Consider the following 15,566-nt stretch of genomic DNA (forward strand, 5'->3'; position numbering starts at 1 on the left):
AGAATTTCTGTAAAAGAAGAGATATTAAGAGTTCCTAAAGTTTATCTGGATATGCATAGGCTTATACTCAGAACATCTGAATTGTATGGTTATAAATCCTAAGTGGAATCACTAAGTAGTTTTCACTTTTTCCAATATGAGTGTAGCTGGGTCTCAAACAGAAGATCAGGCTGTTCAAGGAAAGATGCGACTGACAAATTTAAGGTTAAACCAAAATAAAATTACTTTTCAGGTGTCCTCACCTTTTCTTCCCAGCCCCCATCACTTCTAAATACTTAGTTAAATTTGGTATTTCTTACCTTCAAAGGCGGTACATTTGGGGTTTTCGTGTATGTGCGTGCACATGCCTATGTAAATGTTTTGCTATCTCTGTGGCAAAGTAGAATCTGAGAGTTTTCAGAATGGGGGAAAAAAATTGTATTTTTCTTTTTCCAATATATTTCTCCCCTTACAGAGCCATCAATCGAATGCTAAGTAAATACTAAATGGGGGGAAAAAGACTATAAATACTGAGAGTTTGAGAGGCCTATCTGAGAGCTTGGGTCTGGGCAATGCAACACTTTGCTGACCTAAATTAACTTTGGGACATTAACTCCGACTGTGGTAAAGGTGACTCTTACCAGCGGGGGCAAAAGCCTTGCAGCCGCCTCCCGAAGAGATCATCTTGCCCAACACTGTTGCCATCGTTCCCTAGCAACGTGCATTTGCAACAAGGGACTGCTGCTTTTGCGCTGGCAGCTCTCGGCTGGCTGAGCCTTCTCTCCCAAGCATCAACCCCTATCAAGGTATATCTCAACTAAATTTGGACCTTATTCCTTTCGCCGTCTCCCCTTGATCTATCATGGGTTCAGAGTATGCTATTTCTTTATTGGCTTATGAAGAGACATTATCCTGTATGCTCCTGGCTTGTGAAATTTTTATAATTCCCGCAGGGAAGCAATGTTAAATAAACTATTGTCAAAGACAAATTCAGTCTCTGAGCATAATTTGTGCCCCCCTAAAAAATCAGGTGTGTGTGGGGGGGTCATGAGGGCCATCTTATAGTCTGCATCATTTCATACTTGATTTCTCCTATTTTTTAAAAATAATTGTATTATATATAACAAAATAGATATAGAAAACTACACAAAACATGTGTGGAGCAGAATGAGTGATTATAAGGTGAACAGCCTTGTTAACGACCCTTCAGGTCAAGAAATGAAAGCTTGCTACCCACCCTAGGAGCTCCTTCATGTACCCAGTCCCAATCACAAAACCCTCCTGCCACCTAAAAGGAATCCTGACTTTCTTTTAAAAAAATGTTTTTATTAATTTGAGAGAGAGAGGAAAGAGAAGGGAGAGAGACATTGATGTGAGAGAGAAACATGGATCCCCACACCCTGGGCATGTGCCCTGACCGGGAATTGGACCATGACCTCGGTGCATGGGATGACCTGACCCTCAGCCAAGTGAGCCACACCAGCCAGGGCAGGAATCCTGACTTTTATAGTGATCACTTCCTTGCATTTCTTTAGAGTTATGCATCTCTAGCCAAAAGACTTTAGTCTTGCTCATTAAAAAAAAAAAAAAAAAAAGCCCAGCCAGTGTGGTGCAATTTAGTGTTGTCCCATGCACCAGGAGGTCACGATGTTTCTCATTAGTGTTTCTATCTCTCCCTTCCTCTTTCTGAAATGAATAAAAACATATTTTTAAAAAAACCCTGATGTCTTTTTCTTAGCAGCTTTGTTGAGATATAATTTCCATACTATAACATTCACCTATTTAAAGCATACAGATCAATGACTTTGCATATTTACAGAGTTGTGAAGCCATCGCCATAATCTTAGAACATTCTCATCACCCCCAGAAAGAACCCTAGATGGTGTCTTTTAAGTCTCCTAATCTACATGTCTCCTTCCCATACTTTGTCGTATTTACAATTCATCTGTAGGACTCCAGGTTGCATTGGCACCTATTCCGAAGAAGTGGAAATTCACCCAGCCGCTGTGGCTCAGCGGTTGAGCATCAACCTAGGAACCAAGAGGTCATGGTTCGATTCCTGGTCAGGGCACATGCCGGGGTTGGGGGCTCGATCCCCAGCAGGGGGTGTGCAGGAGGCAGCCCATCGGTGATGTTTCTCATCAATGTTTCTATCTATCCCTTTCCCTTCCTCTAAAAATCAATAAAAACATATATTTTTTAAAAAATCTGAGCTCAGATAATTTGCTTTATAAACTGTAGGAGAAAATAACAAAAAATTTAAAAAAAAAGTGGAAATTCAATTCTGTTGCACTGGGTTGAGCCTTGTCATGCAAATTAGCCAGGTAACCTTTGACACTTCATTTAACCTCTCTGCCTCTCTTTCCTGTGTACAATGGAAATAATTATTATTTTCCCTTCCTTTCCTTCCTCAAAGGGTGGCTGAAAGAATTAAACAGGGGTTGCTGAGGAAACTGGGAAAATGCCAGGATGACTATAACCACAGCAACAATGACAGCACTACATTTTAATATCATGCACCTTGGCCTCTAACGTTTGGAGATTCGCATCTAATTTCGGTGTGTATCCTCGAAAACAGGAACCAGCAGCATTTTTCTGCATGATCTTCTGCATAATTTGCTCTCTGAGCCTTACAACCATGCTATGTAATGGGTTTTACTCTCTCCCTGTTAACACACAAGGAGGTGGGATCCAGGACAGGGTTAGTGGTTTGTCCAGGGTCCATCAGCTGAGGCCGGCAGAGCCGGGAGCAGGCAGCCCCCCCCCCCCCCCCCCCCCCCCCCCCCCCGTCAAGTCTCGAACCTTAATACCCTCGGATGAGGTCCCATGCTGAGACGGGACCTGGCCTTCCGCTTTGATAGGGCACAGCTAGCCCTAAAGACACCAGGCGCTCTTTTTCTCTGGCTGGTGGAGGTGGCCTCTGTGAGCAGGGCTGTCTGAGCAAGGCCAGGGCTTCTGTCTGTGCCAGATGAGCACTAGAAGGCTCTGTGTTCTCAGGTTCTGCGTTACGCAGCTTTTACCTTCTCAGCTTGAGTCACCGTGATGTTTGCCTGGTGAAAGTGCTGCGAATTTAGAGGCCAGGATTTCAGCCTCTTGGGGTCCTTTGGTTAAATACCCTCCTCTCAGGGGCTGGATAATGGGCCCTCTGTGAGCGTGGGGTTTATCGGTTGGTCACATGACTTCCCCAAACTGGAGCCAAACCACAAGAACCATCGAGGTAGAGAATGAAGGTTATCACTTTGGGTTTCCCTGCTTTTGTCTCGAGTTTTCTGTCAGTATATCCCTTTCAGCGCGCTGTGGAAAATGGCATCCTTCCCTGGAACAAAACATACAATCCCCCAAAGGAGAACCGGAGAGGCCTCTTTTCAGATGAAGAAGGGGGGCCTCCCACTGGGGTCTGCACTGCGTGGGGAGCACAGGCCTCCCGTGGGGAGCAGAGGCCCTTCCGAAGGGAGGCCGCCAGGGACTCGTGGGCAGCTTCTCGCCCTCCCTGGAGACGTGTCTCTCAAAGCCCTGCGCTCTATCAGGCCTTGTCTCTGCTAAGCGCTTTCCTGCTGGGGGTCTGGAAGAAGGTGGGTGACGAGGGCCGCCTGTGTCCCTCTCTCCTCCTCTGCCTCACATTCCCCGGGTGCTGGGGCAGCTACTGGAAGACACTGGTGTGCCCATGATTGGGGTCCAGGGCTCTGGGTCCTGGAAGAACCACTTGCTAAGCGGGAAGCCACTGTTCCTGAAGGACTGACTGCACAAGTGGAATTCCTCTGTTGCTAGTAGGAGTGGGGTTCTTATGATATCTTGAGAAAAAGAATTTTCTAAGACTCGGCCGGGAGAGTGGGTGCTTTTTATTTGCATGAAATTATATCCCTCGGTTTCCAGCGTCCCATTTCCCTTAAACCAGTCCTGGCAAAGGTGCAGCCGGGGCTGCGGCAGAGCTAGAAGCAAAGCCAGTGTCCAAAGTTTCTGTTCCATGGTGGAGTTGAGTCTGGCACAGCATCAGACTAATTCCAGCCCATCAGTCCATTGTGTGTGGGGTCCCCATGGCTGTGGGCCATGCGGGGAAGTGCAGGGTGTGAGAGCCCCGGAGGCCAGGAGTCAGGCACGAGCAGCAAGGGGGAGACAGGAGGGGACTCCTTTGTTCAGAGGAGTTATGTAACTTGCCCAATGTCTCACAGCTAGCAAAGTATTGGAGATGAAATGCAGACTCCAGAGCCTGTGCTTATAACCATTCCCAAAGGGAATTCAGGGAGAAAGATGGTCTGAGAGTCTTCTCAATATCAATTATCTCTTAATTGACGGTATTTGTTTTACAATATATATCTGAAAAGAGCTTGAGAAAATGAAAAACAAAACTGGACACAACCTCATCAACAGATGAGAATCTTGTCTGGAGAAATTTCCTTTCAACGTGGTTAGTTATAATCAAATGCCTTTTAATGAGTAATTGTGTTGAGTGATGTACCTTCCAGCTAAACCAAGCGAACAGAATCTGTGTCCTCTAGAGACTGACCCATGTGACTATGAAGAGGACATGGATGTTTGAACAGTGACCCAAGAACAAATGCATTAAAAGGCAAGATAAAATATTTACCTGGTATCAAAGCACTGAACTTTTCTACTTCACTAGAGTGAGCTTGGCAGGAAAAATAAGTCTTCCTGGAAGAAGCGGCAGACAAAAGTGAAAAGTGAGCAGGTGATGGATGTTACTTTGAGTTTAACTTGAGAGACCAAAGATAGATGGATCTGCCCGGTGGGACTGATGCCAACCCAAGTCTAATTTGGCCTCCTTCCCAGGACTGTGTCTAACTCACCAATCAGAGGCCAGCCTCTTGTTCCACCCAATGCAGTCATATAATATACACATATCTTCTACCCAGAAGGCCTGCCCACTGGCCACGGGTGTTCCACTGTCCTGAGACTAAGAGAGTGGCTATGTTGCAAGTTCTTCCTTTGATAGGCGTAAAAGATGAATCCTCTTACCTCCTGGCAAAAGTACTTTGTTCAGACCTCCCCATATCCCTGCGTAGTTGAGGAGGCATGAAGCCTGCCTTGTGATGGCAGAGCTCCTTCCTAGCAGCATTCTACAGGAAAACTCCATCAGTGCCTTTTACATACCAATCTGTCCTCTTGGCTTTATCCAATCTATTTAATATACAGTAATCAATCTGTAATATCCCAACAGTAAATTCCACTGCCGGCAACTCCATTCTCTGGCTTATGTCTTGCTGCAGTGTGTGTGTCACCATGTGGCTCTATTCTTAGGCTCAGAGAGGTGTGCAGAAGTCACTTCCTTCACAATTTATTGTATTTATCCAACATTTATATAATCACTGGCCATGCACCAGGCACTATTTCCTATAATATGTTTTCCTATTATATTAACTCATTTAATCTTCATAACAGTCCCATGAGGTGTAATTTCCATTTGGCAGCTGAGGCTACAGAGAAGTTAAGCAATTTGCCTGATAACCTACAGCTAGGAATTGGCAAAGCTGAGGTTCAGACCCAGGCAGGTGGACTCCAGAATCCTTGCTCTTAACCACGGAGCTATGCTGTCTCCAGAACTTCATAGTGACCCCTGATGGATGTCTGTTATCACATGAAAAAGGCATAAAGCTCAAGGCAAGACAGGAGGTTGCAGGTCCAGAAATCTCGCTGATCAGGAGATGGAGAGGGGCTGTAAAAGGAAACTGACATTGCCTGGGAGGTACACTCTGGCATGCTGAACACCGCCCTCCCACTTTAGTGATAGCTGAGATCAGTAGAGCAAATGATGTTCGTCTTACCAAACGCTTGGCGTGTGTTGTTTTATTTATTCTTCACAACCACCCAAAGAGGTAGGTATTTGTATCATTATTGCCATGTTACAGAAGAAGGGACAGGCTTGAGAAGTAAAAGAACTTACTCAGGATCACAAAACTATTAGGGGATGGACTCTGGATTCAAACCCAGGCAATTTGTAACTCTTTAACTGCTGCACCAGACCACATGGTTTCTCCCAGGAGGAAGGGGGATTGGTATTGTGCGCATTTTATTGCCTTTAAAAATGTATTATGTAATATTTCAGACAGAAAAAGAGGCACATTATGCACGGATAATGTTTATTCATTCCCCCCTCCCCACCCTTGTGTATGTATGTGTGTGTTCTAGTATTAAGGATGTAGTAACAGATTTCTCCAGATGGAGGACAGTGTTAGAAAAATCAGTAAGAGTTTTTTATCCGGTGCCACCTGTGTGTCCAGCACTACGCTGGGCAAGCCTCAACAAAGAGAAATATCAGAGGACCCTACACAGACAGGGTAAAAACAAATCTTATCTAGAATCGTATTTTATAAGCATCACATGCAAACACAGCTAGGGTGGTGGGCTTTGGGAAGGGAAAAGGGCTTGATCCTGGGAGCCAGACATCCTGTACTCAGTCAAGCATTACCTGAGGGCTAAGTCCATTGAGGTGGGGATACTGCCCAGGATCAGGCAAACAGGTCGCTGCCCTCCTGGAGTTTATAGTCTGGTGAGAATATTCCCGCCTTGAGTCACTGCCAACCTCTAGCTTTGTCACCCTGGATAAGGAACTTCTCCTGCACCTTTTTTGTGAGCTCCCTGGGGTCAGACCAGCGAATCTGCCCCTTAAATTCCCAGTTCAAAACATACCGCTAGCAGTTGTGTGCAAGCGAGGGTGGGCGCGGCTCCTCGGCTCTGCGCCTCCGCGAGCCTGCCGGCAGGGGCGCTGCTGAGGTCGGAAGAGCCTTCGCGTTCTGAAAACGCTTGTCCCTCGCGGCGCCCCGTCGACCCCGCCGCTGCCGGCGCCGCCGCCGCCGCCCTCGGAGCCGGAGGAGGCGGAGCTGGCTCTGTCCCGGCTCCCGAGCGGGGTTGCAGCCGAGGAAGCGGCGCGGCGGGCCCGGGTGGCCCAGGCTCGGGCGGGGCGGCGGGGGACGCTGGCAGGCAGCGCGGGGACAGCGGTGCCTTGGAGTGCGCGCTCCCGGCGAGAGGAGTCCGCTCCATGCATGCGGGCCGAGCCCGGCCCCTACGAGCCGCCGACATGAAGAAAGACGTGCGGATCCTGCTGGTGGGAGAACGTGAGTCCGCGCGCCCGCGGCCCCGCTCTCCTTCCCCCGCGCCCCCGGGGCTCCGAGCACCTTAGCTCGTCCCTTTCCGCTGACGGCAGGAGCCTCGCAACCTCGCCCTCACCTGGGCCCTCCCGAGACCTCCCTCCCCTGCCCCCCAGTCGCCCTCGCGGGCCGCGTCCCCTTCAGCGTCCGAGCGCCCGGCCTCCTCCCCCCGAAGGCCCCTGCTCCCTTCCCTCTTCGCGTCCTCTCCTGCGGGGCCTCGGGGCTCCCGGGGCCGCCGCCGGCCCGACCCCCTGGCCTTCCGCGGAGCTGCCCTCGTCCCCGCGGCAGGTGCGGGGCGCGCCGAGCGGCCCCGGGGGCGGCGCGGAGGCTGGGGGAGGGGCGCGCAACTCCGCGACTCGTGCACAAGGTCAGCGTTCTGCCTTTTTTTTTCTTCTTCTTCTTTCGCGCGCAGTCTCTCAGCATTTGACGTGAGGGTAGGGAGCGTTTTTTAGGATCCTCGTGCCTTTGCATTGGAATAGCTCCCGGCACACTCGGTCATGCCTCCAGAAATGTACCCTCCGCTCCAAGTTAGACAGGCGCTGGATGAATGGGTTAGTCGTCTGGGGAGGGCCCTTTGGTTGGGAGAATTATTGTTCCCCTGAAACCTGCTTTCCCCCCGTCCGTGTAAGCGTTGTTGATCCCGTAGCTGCTTGGGAATTAGTTTATAACTAACGGCAGGCGCACGGGAGACCCAGCGTGCGCTGGAGGGAGGCCCCTTCGAGATTCTTAGGGTTCGCCTTTAGAAGGTGTGATGAAGGAGAAATGCCTCCTGTCCGCCGCCTCGGCGGCAGGACGGCAGAGACTCCCCGATAACGCCATGCAAGTGCCACGACTCAGCTGGTTAATTACTAAAATAAGAAAGTGGGCTGGCAGGACGGGGTCGTGTGTTTTAAAAAGTGCATTCGCGAGCGCTGTGCCACTGCTGTTCTGAAGCCTTCTGTTCTAAAGCCCATCCATTCCTGCAGCGGCCCCTCCAGCGCTCTGGGATGCACTCCCAAGGGAGAAAGCTAACCCATGTTTTCCCTCTTCGGTAGCGTTTTCTGATGTCCATTGACATTTCTGTTCGCCGGCCGTTTGGAGAGCTCTTCCTTTAGAATCAGAGGGTAGAGAGGTAAACTTAGCCAGTTTACTTTTCGACTTGCAGCGGTGAATTTCAGTCTTTGTAACTGTATCTCTTCATTTTTAGAAGGAGAGGAAGGGGGAGGGGAGAGAAAGAAACATGTATCAGTTGTCTCTCAGTTGAGGATGGGTCCTGCAACTTGGGGTATATTATGCCTGACCTGGAATCAAACCCGCACCCCTTTTTGGTGCACTGGGATGATGCTCCAACCAACGAGCCACACCGGCCAGGGCTATAACTATATCTTCATCTGTATTTTGCATGGACTTCCTTGACAAAGTTCAGGAAGGTGTTATTCAACATATGATTCATGCTGATGCATTTGGAAAAGCGAGGTAGGAGAAGTGAGTAGATGATCCACTTAAAAAACCGATCCGCAACTGTATCATGAAAAGGTTTTATAGTATAGTAATTTTTGATACTGATTTTTAAAAAGTAAACATCCTATGTTTTATTAGTTTTTAAATATAGGAAACAATTACATATAATCAGTCTGTAAAACACGTAATAGAAATGCTATACATATATAAGGTATATTGTCATCCTAAGGACATTTAAGTTAAAATGTTAACAGCATTATTGATTTGGAAATACGTAAAAGAATTAAACATTTGTTAGAAAAATTACAAACTATGTTCTGCAGAAGTGAAAGCAAATAAGAGATGATAAAGGTATACATGCAAGAGTTTTTTGATCATAGAGAGAAACTTAACACAAGAGAAAGCCTTAGGTTTTGAGGAAGATTTTTCTTAAAAAGGGTGGTACCAAAAGTTTTAGGCCAGCTACCATAATTTCTTTTCACATTTAAAAATGTTAGAAAGAGTTATTCTTATTTGAAATACCTAATTTGTTATGTTAAAGGATAGTACTTTGGGGGGAAATGTTTGAAGCATTACTTTTTGAGATTTAATGTAAATATTTGACAGCTGCTAGCCTAGCTGTAGCACTTTAAATGCTAGGTGAATATAAGTGTGACCAAGGCTATTTAAAATAGTACTGGTCTGATACGTGGATTTATTAGAAAAACCACTTTTTTAGGAAAAAGTTGTAGTAACTCAGTTGTAGTTTTAAGATTGTTAACTAAGGAAATGGGAAAAAGCAAAGGAAAAGAGGCACCATCTCTGGTATTGTAAAGCCTCTTTCTTCTCTGTCACTTTAGTGCATTTTATTGCTGTTAGTGTCTGTCCCTGAACCACACAGCAGCAGCTTCATTCATTGAAGCCCCTAAGTAGCTGTGAATGGTTTCAGCATTCTGTTGCTAAACTTGTACTGTCCTCTGAAGGTGAAACGGACCTTTTCTTGGCCCATCCAGATTCTGGATTCTGACCCATCCAGGCTTTATTGCTAACTAATTGCTTAATATTTATTTAGTGATGAGATCAGAGAAGTTAGGTTGTGTATAAATTTTAAGGTGTTTCTTTGCAGAGGAAGTCAAAATGGTTTAAATATCATCTGTACCTTTTCTTCATTATTGAACATGTTGAATACCATTCAGGCCAAAAGAAAAGTTAATAACCGTCTTTAAACAAAACAAAATGTTAAAAATCTTTAAAAATGCGAACACACAAAACTTAGTTCTTCAGGTTATAGCTTTTCATGGTCAAAATTGTTGCCCCAAATTTGTATTTAACTAGATTTGCATTAGTAGGCTTAACAAATGTCCTTGTTACAATAAAATTAGCATGAGCCTTATTGCCCTTTTATCTGAATCATGTAGCTCTATTAAAAGTATACAAGATAGTTTTGAGGCCTTGTTTTTAAATTAAATTGAGATGTAGTTGTTTTCTACTGGTCAGATTCATTAAGAAAGTAGAACTGTCATTCTCTTTAAATGAATCTGGGAGCTCTTACCCGATTTGTCTAACTGATTAGTTTATCAACAGAACCTTTGACAAACTAGTTCAAGCTTGGCCTAGGCTTTTGTAAATACTGTATCTCTTTAACCCACCTCCCTGCTCCTAATTTCCTTCCTTCGCCATGTAGCAGACAGCTTCATCTTTAAAAAGTATCTCAGATCCTGTTACCTATTTTTAAAATTCAGTTGATGATGTCTGCTTTCACTTTATTAGAATAAAGTCCAAACTTTTTAATGGAACCTTAGGACTCCTTCACAATCTGGCCCTTGGTTTACTCTTGTGTTACTCTCGTTTCTTTTTTTGCTCCTTGGGCTAGAAAGTAAGCTTCAGGAGGGCAGAGGATTTGTCTTGTATATTGCAGTGTCCCCAGTACCTAGAATAGATGTGGCACAAAGTAGGCACTCAAATAGTTGTTGACAGAATGAATGAGTTCAGGCTAGTTCCGTTTATTTAGGCTTTTCTTGTTTTCCAAACCACTCCTCTCAGGCATAAAACTTTGATAATTTTCCTTTCTTAAATCCAGTCTGATGTGTGGTGGTTAGGATGTGAAGGGACAGCCTTCATCCGGTCTCTTGTCCCGTGTCCTTAGCTTTATTTTGTCTGGGAGATTCCTGTATTCTAGCTATAGACTGGTGACTTACAATGACAGTGCATGTCTATTCCATGTCTTGGCTGCCGGGAATTTACAGTGCTTGCCAAAAGAGGTCGGTCAGCTTCTCTTTGAAACACAAGAGGTCATCTTAGAGATTTGAAGGGGTTGAGGAAAGATTATTCAGGCATAGGCTAGGAGTCAAAGTTAAAGAGACTTCAGGAATAAACTAGTGGTTATTTTAGAAAAAAAACTTTCTAGGGTCCTTTTAAAGCCATATAACTTTCCATTCTGGTCTTTGTTAGAATGTTATTTTAAAGATTAAACTGCTCAGTTTCAGTTATACTGTGTTTAGTACCTGGGTGATTTTCTGACCAAGGATATTTCAGCACCCTTTTCCGCTGTGTTTTTTGCTCCTCTGGCACCAGTTGGGCACTGGCGTGGATCAGGTATGAAGGAGAGGGATAGACCACAGCATTAGTCCTTCTGCAGGCCCCCATCACCTGCATATGGTCAATAAAATTTCCCCACTGCTCAGCTATTTCCCCCACTGCTAAAGTTTTCCACTTTAAAAATATAATTTCATAGTCACCCTCCTCCTCCCTGTGTATTCAAATTACAATAACTTAGGAAGAGCCAACAAGGCTTCTTAATGAAGACACTAATAAAAATAAGGAGTGGGTCCCTGTGAAGCATGCAGTGTTTGTTATCAAGAAAAAGTGCCAAGATGGCTGGTAGGGTGGTAATTGGACCCAGAAAATGTCATTTCTGCTTCATGTATATTAGGAATTTGCCGTCATTTAGAACTAGATGTTCAAAAGATGTGATGAGAAGACAAAGAAATTTTTAGCCTGGATTAATCTAGATAATTTGGTCTATAGTGATGAATGATGTTTCCCGTGGATGACCTACTTAGAAGCATGGAGCCTCAGACAGAACTGTGACATGTGTTGAAGTGAATCAGAAGGCCTTCTGTCCTTGGGAATAATTGTGGCCGTGCTTTTTGTTTTTGTAGAATACTTCAGTATTTCTCAGGCAAAATAGAGGAAATAGAGATCGTCAGATGGCTGGCTAACACAAAGGATAATATTTTTGTTTTTCATATTAATATTTATATTAAATACTGTATACTTATCTTTTCACATGTATTTAAATTAAATTTACTTATACATATTTGTTATAAAACGTAAAATGTCTATACTATATTTTATAGTAAATATAAAATTTAATTGGTACAGAAATTAGAGAAGAGCTTGGGATTTTGTTCCTTTGTGGAATAATTTTTTAAAAATTTTCTTATCAGTTAAAAATGTGTAGTGTTTATACTCATATCTGCCATATTTAAGGGACCTTTTTGATTGAAGGCTTATATAGATATTTTAAAAATTTTAAGATATTTTAGAATTTTAAAATTCTAAAATGTTTTCCTTTTAGGCACTCATTCATTTCTCAATTAAAATTAGCTTAAGAGTGGGCTATTTTAATTTTAAACGTTTATTGTTATTATTATAATAATAATAATATACTTTTTGGTAGTCTCACTTAAGGTTAGGTAGGTAGGCACAAGGGAAACAATGCCCTAGATTAGTTTCACTTAGGCATTTCTTAACTAAGTCACATCTGTGTAATCCTTTATTAGTTACAGTATCTGTCAATCTCACTGCTCTTCCAAAAGGAAACCCAAAATGATACTAACAAAAACATGCTGGTTTTCTCCCAAGTTCATTGTAACCTGTCTCTGTTGCTCTGGTTTTGAACTTGTTTTTAAAAAGGAAATTGCTCTTGGATTTTTATGTGGAAAAGATTTATGTTCTTTGACTTTTAAAAAGCCTTTTATTATGCAATTGCCTCAGAAACTAGATGGAATTGTTTTGTAGTAAGTGTTAAACTGCTTCATATTCTCTAACTAATGAGGCATGATATATGAATGGATAAATAAAATCACACTCGAAAGGGTAGTATTCATATAAATAACTTAAATTGAAGTATCCCCACCCTTGGTACCACTGTCCTGTATGTCTGTATGGTCAAGCATAGGTAAAGCTCTTTAATTGTTGTGGTCTTTACAATACCTCCTGTCCTGCCAGGGTGTTTCCTTTCCTGTCTCTGAGGCCTGCCCTGGTGGAACAGACCTGGTGGCAGGCTTGTACTTCGGCGGGAGCCTGCTGCTGTACAGGCAGCCAGAAGAGATGAGGAGGAATTGTCAGGTTATGGTGAGGGAGGGGGCTTTAAGGTAACGCACAACACCCGTATATTAGAAGGCCTGAACTTTGTTAAGGGATTCCCAGCGAGTCTGATTGAGGAGACACATCCTTAACCTTTTGATGTTGGTGATTGACTTAATTTTGATCGTTTTGTTTAACATTGTGAACTGTGAAATGTTAGGTAGGTTTCTTCTGTAACTGGTGAGGGCCTTGGAGTGGTAGGATGTAAGCGAAATTTTAAAAACAGCAATTCTGAAAAGGGGATTATGAGACAGATCAAGGTCTTAAGGGTATTAAGGTAGACAGAGTTCTCAAGGACCAAGGAAGAGTGAGATTTGTTTTCCTTTCGATTACCAAGGAGCATCTGAGTTATTCAGTGTCTAATTCATTTTTCCCACTCCTAACATAGAAGATAAGAGTGTAGAGAGGTATAAAGTACCCAAGAGAGTTCTCCAGAAATGGAAAAGTTTCTGGGAACATCTGTGCCAATGGGAGTTTTGGGATTTTGGAGTCACTAGGGAAAAAAAACAGACATAGAAGTTCAAAAGTCACAGGAATCGTACAGCCATTAGATCTTCTAAAAGGTTGGTTTTAAGTACCTGGGGTTATACTACTTACTAAAATTAACTACATTAAGTACAGGGCCCTGTGCACCTGACTGGACTTCACAGCAGAGTCATCCTCCTGCCTGGTGGTCACAGAGAGCTCTGCCGTATGTTACTTGTCTTCAATCAGAGTGGTGATCACTCTTTGCAAGGAACCTTATTATTGGAGCTCTTTCCCAAATGTGTTCTTCTTGCTCTGCAACATCACTTGCCAAGAAAAAAAAAATAGACAGGAGGTCCAAGTTCTAGGTTTCCTGATGATGAACAAAGAGGACAGTGGCATGGCTCATTTTATTTTATTTATTTTTTAAAATATATCTTTATTAATTTCAGAGAGAGGAAAGGAGAGGGAGAGATAGAAACATCAATGATGAGAGAGTCATTGATCAGCTGCCTCGAGCCCACAACCCGGGCATGTGCCCTGACCGGGAATCGAACCCCAATTTCCTGGATCCTAGGTTGACACTCAACCGCTGAGCCACGCCCGGCCGGTCTGCATGGCTCATTTTAAATAAGATTACTTTCGCCTCCACTGTGCATAGTGTTGTAGAATTAGGATGGACTGTTATGGATGCTGAGATGAATTCTACCTTGCGCTAGCTGAAGGTTTACATTGCTGAGACCCTAAACAAGGCCATGGTGAAAGGAGTTATTTAAGGGGAAAAGTTGTGAAATGCTGAATATAGGTCAAGTTCTAGAAGTTCCTGGACCCTATACTGGCTTGGCAAGTCCCACTTGTTCTTATAGATTAATGTCCCATACAGAATTAATCAGATAACGTACACTTTGGAGATCTGTCTGCCATTTCTAGGCTGTTACCGGGTATGTGACCTAATGTAACTTGTACTTTGTCATTTGTTAATAGACCTGTTTTCTAGGTGTACTAAAGGGTAGTTTATATTAATTATAGAATATAAGCATTGATACCGTCTAGTCTATTTTTTTTTTTAACTGATGAGAAAATCGAGGCCAAGATTCAGTGACAACTCAGGGTCACACTGTTAATGACAAAGCTGCTTCCCAAAATCCACATTTTCTGGACCATTCCAGCGCTCACTTAACTAACTCCTTTAATTTAAACTCATCATCATCATGATCACAGTTAAGGACCATATGTGTATTTAATGTGTGTCATATATTGTCCTAAGCATTATATATCCGTCATCTTAATTAATTATCTTAACCAATTCACTGAAGCTTTTCAGCATCATATTTTTATAGACGAAGAAACTGAGGCTTGATGACTTGCCTGAGGAAGCACAGCTAGTAAGTGCTGCAACTAAGATTTCAGTCCAGTTCTATCTGATTCCAGAGGCTGTATTCTTTTGCGTGTGTGTGTGTGTGAAATATTTACTTAAAAGTTATAAAGATTAATACAACAAATGCCCATCACCCGGCATAAAAAATGAAATATAACCAGCAAGGTGAAGCCCCCTCCCTATTGCATTTCCCTTTCTTTGCCTCAAAAGTCACCAACGATAGAATTTCAAATCTGTGCCCTTAGCCACCACGCCTGTATAGCTCCATTTGCTAAGTGCGTTTGCTATGGGCAAATTGAACAAGAAAGACATGTTCCCTGCTCTTGTGGAGTTTCCTGTGAGTGACAGTGAAGTACTTGTTCCTTAGTCTTCCTGGAGGTGCTCAGTAGCTGGTAGGAAATAGCAGGTTTTCACCAAGGACAGCTAGCGAGCCCTTTAGGAAACCATCAGTGATACTCTGGAAGGCTGCCTAGGGGTTACCCAGGCACAGTACTGCCCTAAGAACATACACGCCTTCACTGATTGCACATTTTTTTTCTCTTTTATGAGCTTTTAAAATTTCCTGCTATGTCTCCAGACTTCTGGGAGGAGTAGATAGCCCCTCCTCCGCCTTTCTTTAAACAGAGTGATTGAACGTAGCACTAGATCCATACCTCTCATGTGGCAGTTCTGTCTCCTTGAGAGCATTTTCCATATTACCCCCACCTGAGACTTGGTCCAGGTGGCAGATGTGTCTGAGTGGAGCTCACACTCTTGGATAGGAGATCTGCTACAGTGCTGCTCAGTTTTTTGTGTCATCAGTTCCTTTTATAAACACAAAACTCTCATGCCCTCTGCATTCTGACAAATTT

The 15,566-nt window shown here is 43.9% G+C and overlaps 1 protein-coding gene across 6 annotated transcripts in view; it reads left to right on the top strand.

Moving 5' to 3' along the window:
• The first annotated feature begins 6,949 nt into the window (after nt 1–6,949).
• RHOT1 (ras homolog family member T1) overlaps nt 6,950–15,566 on the top strand; it is a 52,394-nt gene continuing 43,777 nt past the window's right edge. For 3 of the 6 annotated variants that reach the window (XR_015715858.1, XM_087826034.1, XM_087826036.1), the window contains exon 1: nt 6,951–7,049. Coding sequence is in view for 5 of the 6 variants with exons in the window: in XM_087826034.1 (XP_087682160.1) it covers nt 6,974–7,049 (76 nt within the window). In the remaining variant the exon portion in view is untranslated. Of the gene's footprint in view, nt 7,050–15,566 lie in introns of all 6 variants that reach the window. The other 3 variants (XM_087826035.1, XM_087826037.1, XM_087826038.1) reach the window with 2 other exon arrangements.

The sequence above is a fragment of the Miniopterus natalensis genome, chromosome 17, assembly GCF_054644295.1.
Source record: "Miniopterus natalensis isolate mMinNat1 chromosome 17, mMinNat1.hap1, whole genome shotgun sequence".
Classification (NCBI taxonomy): domain Eukaryota; kingdom Metazoa; phylum Chordata; class Mammalia; order Chiroptera; family Miniopteridae; genus Miniopterus; species Miniopterus natalensis.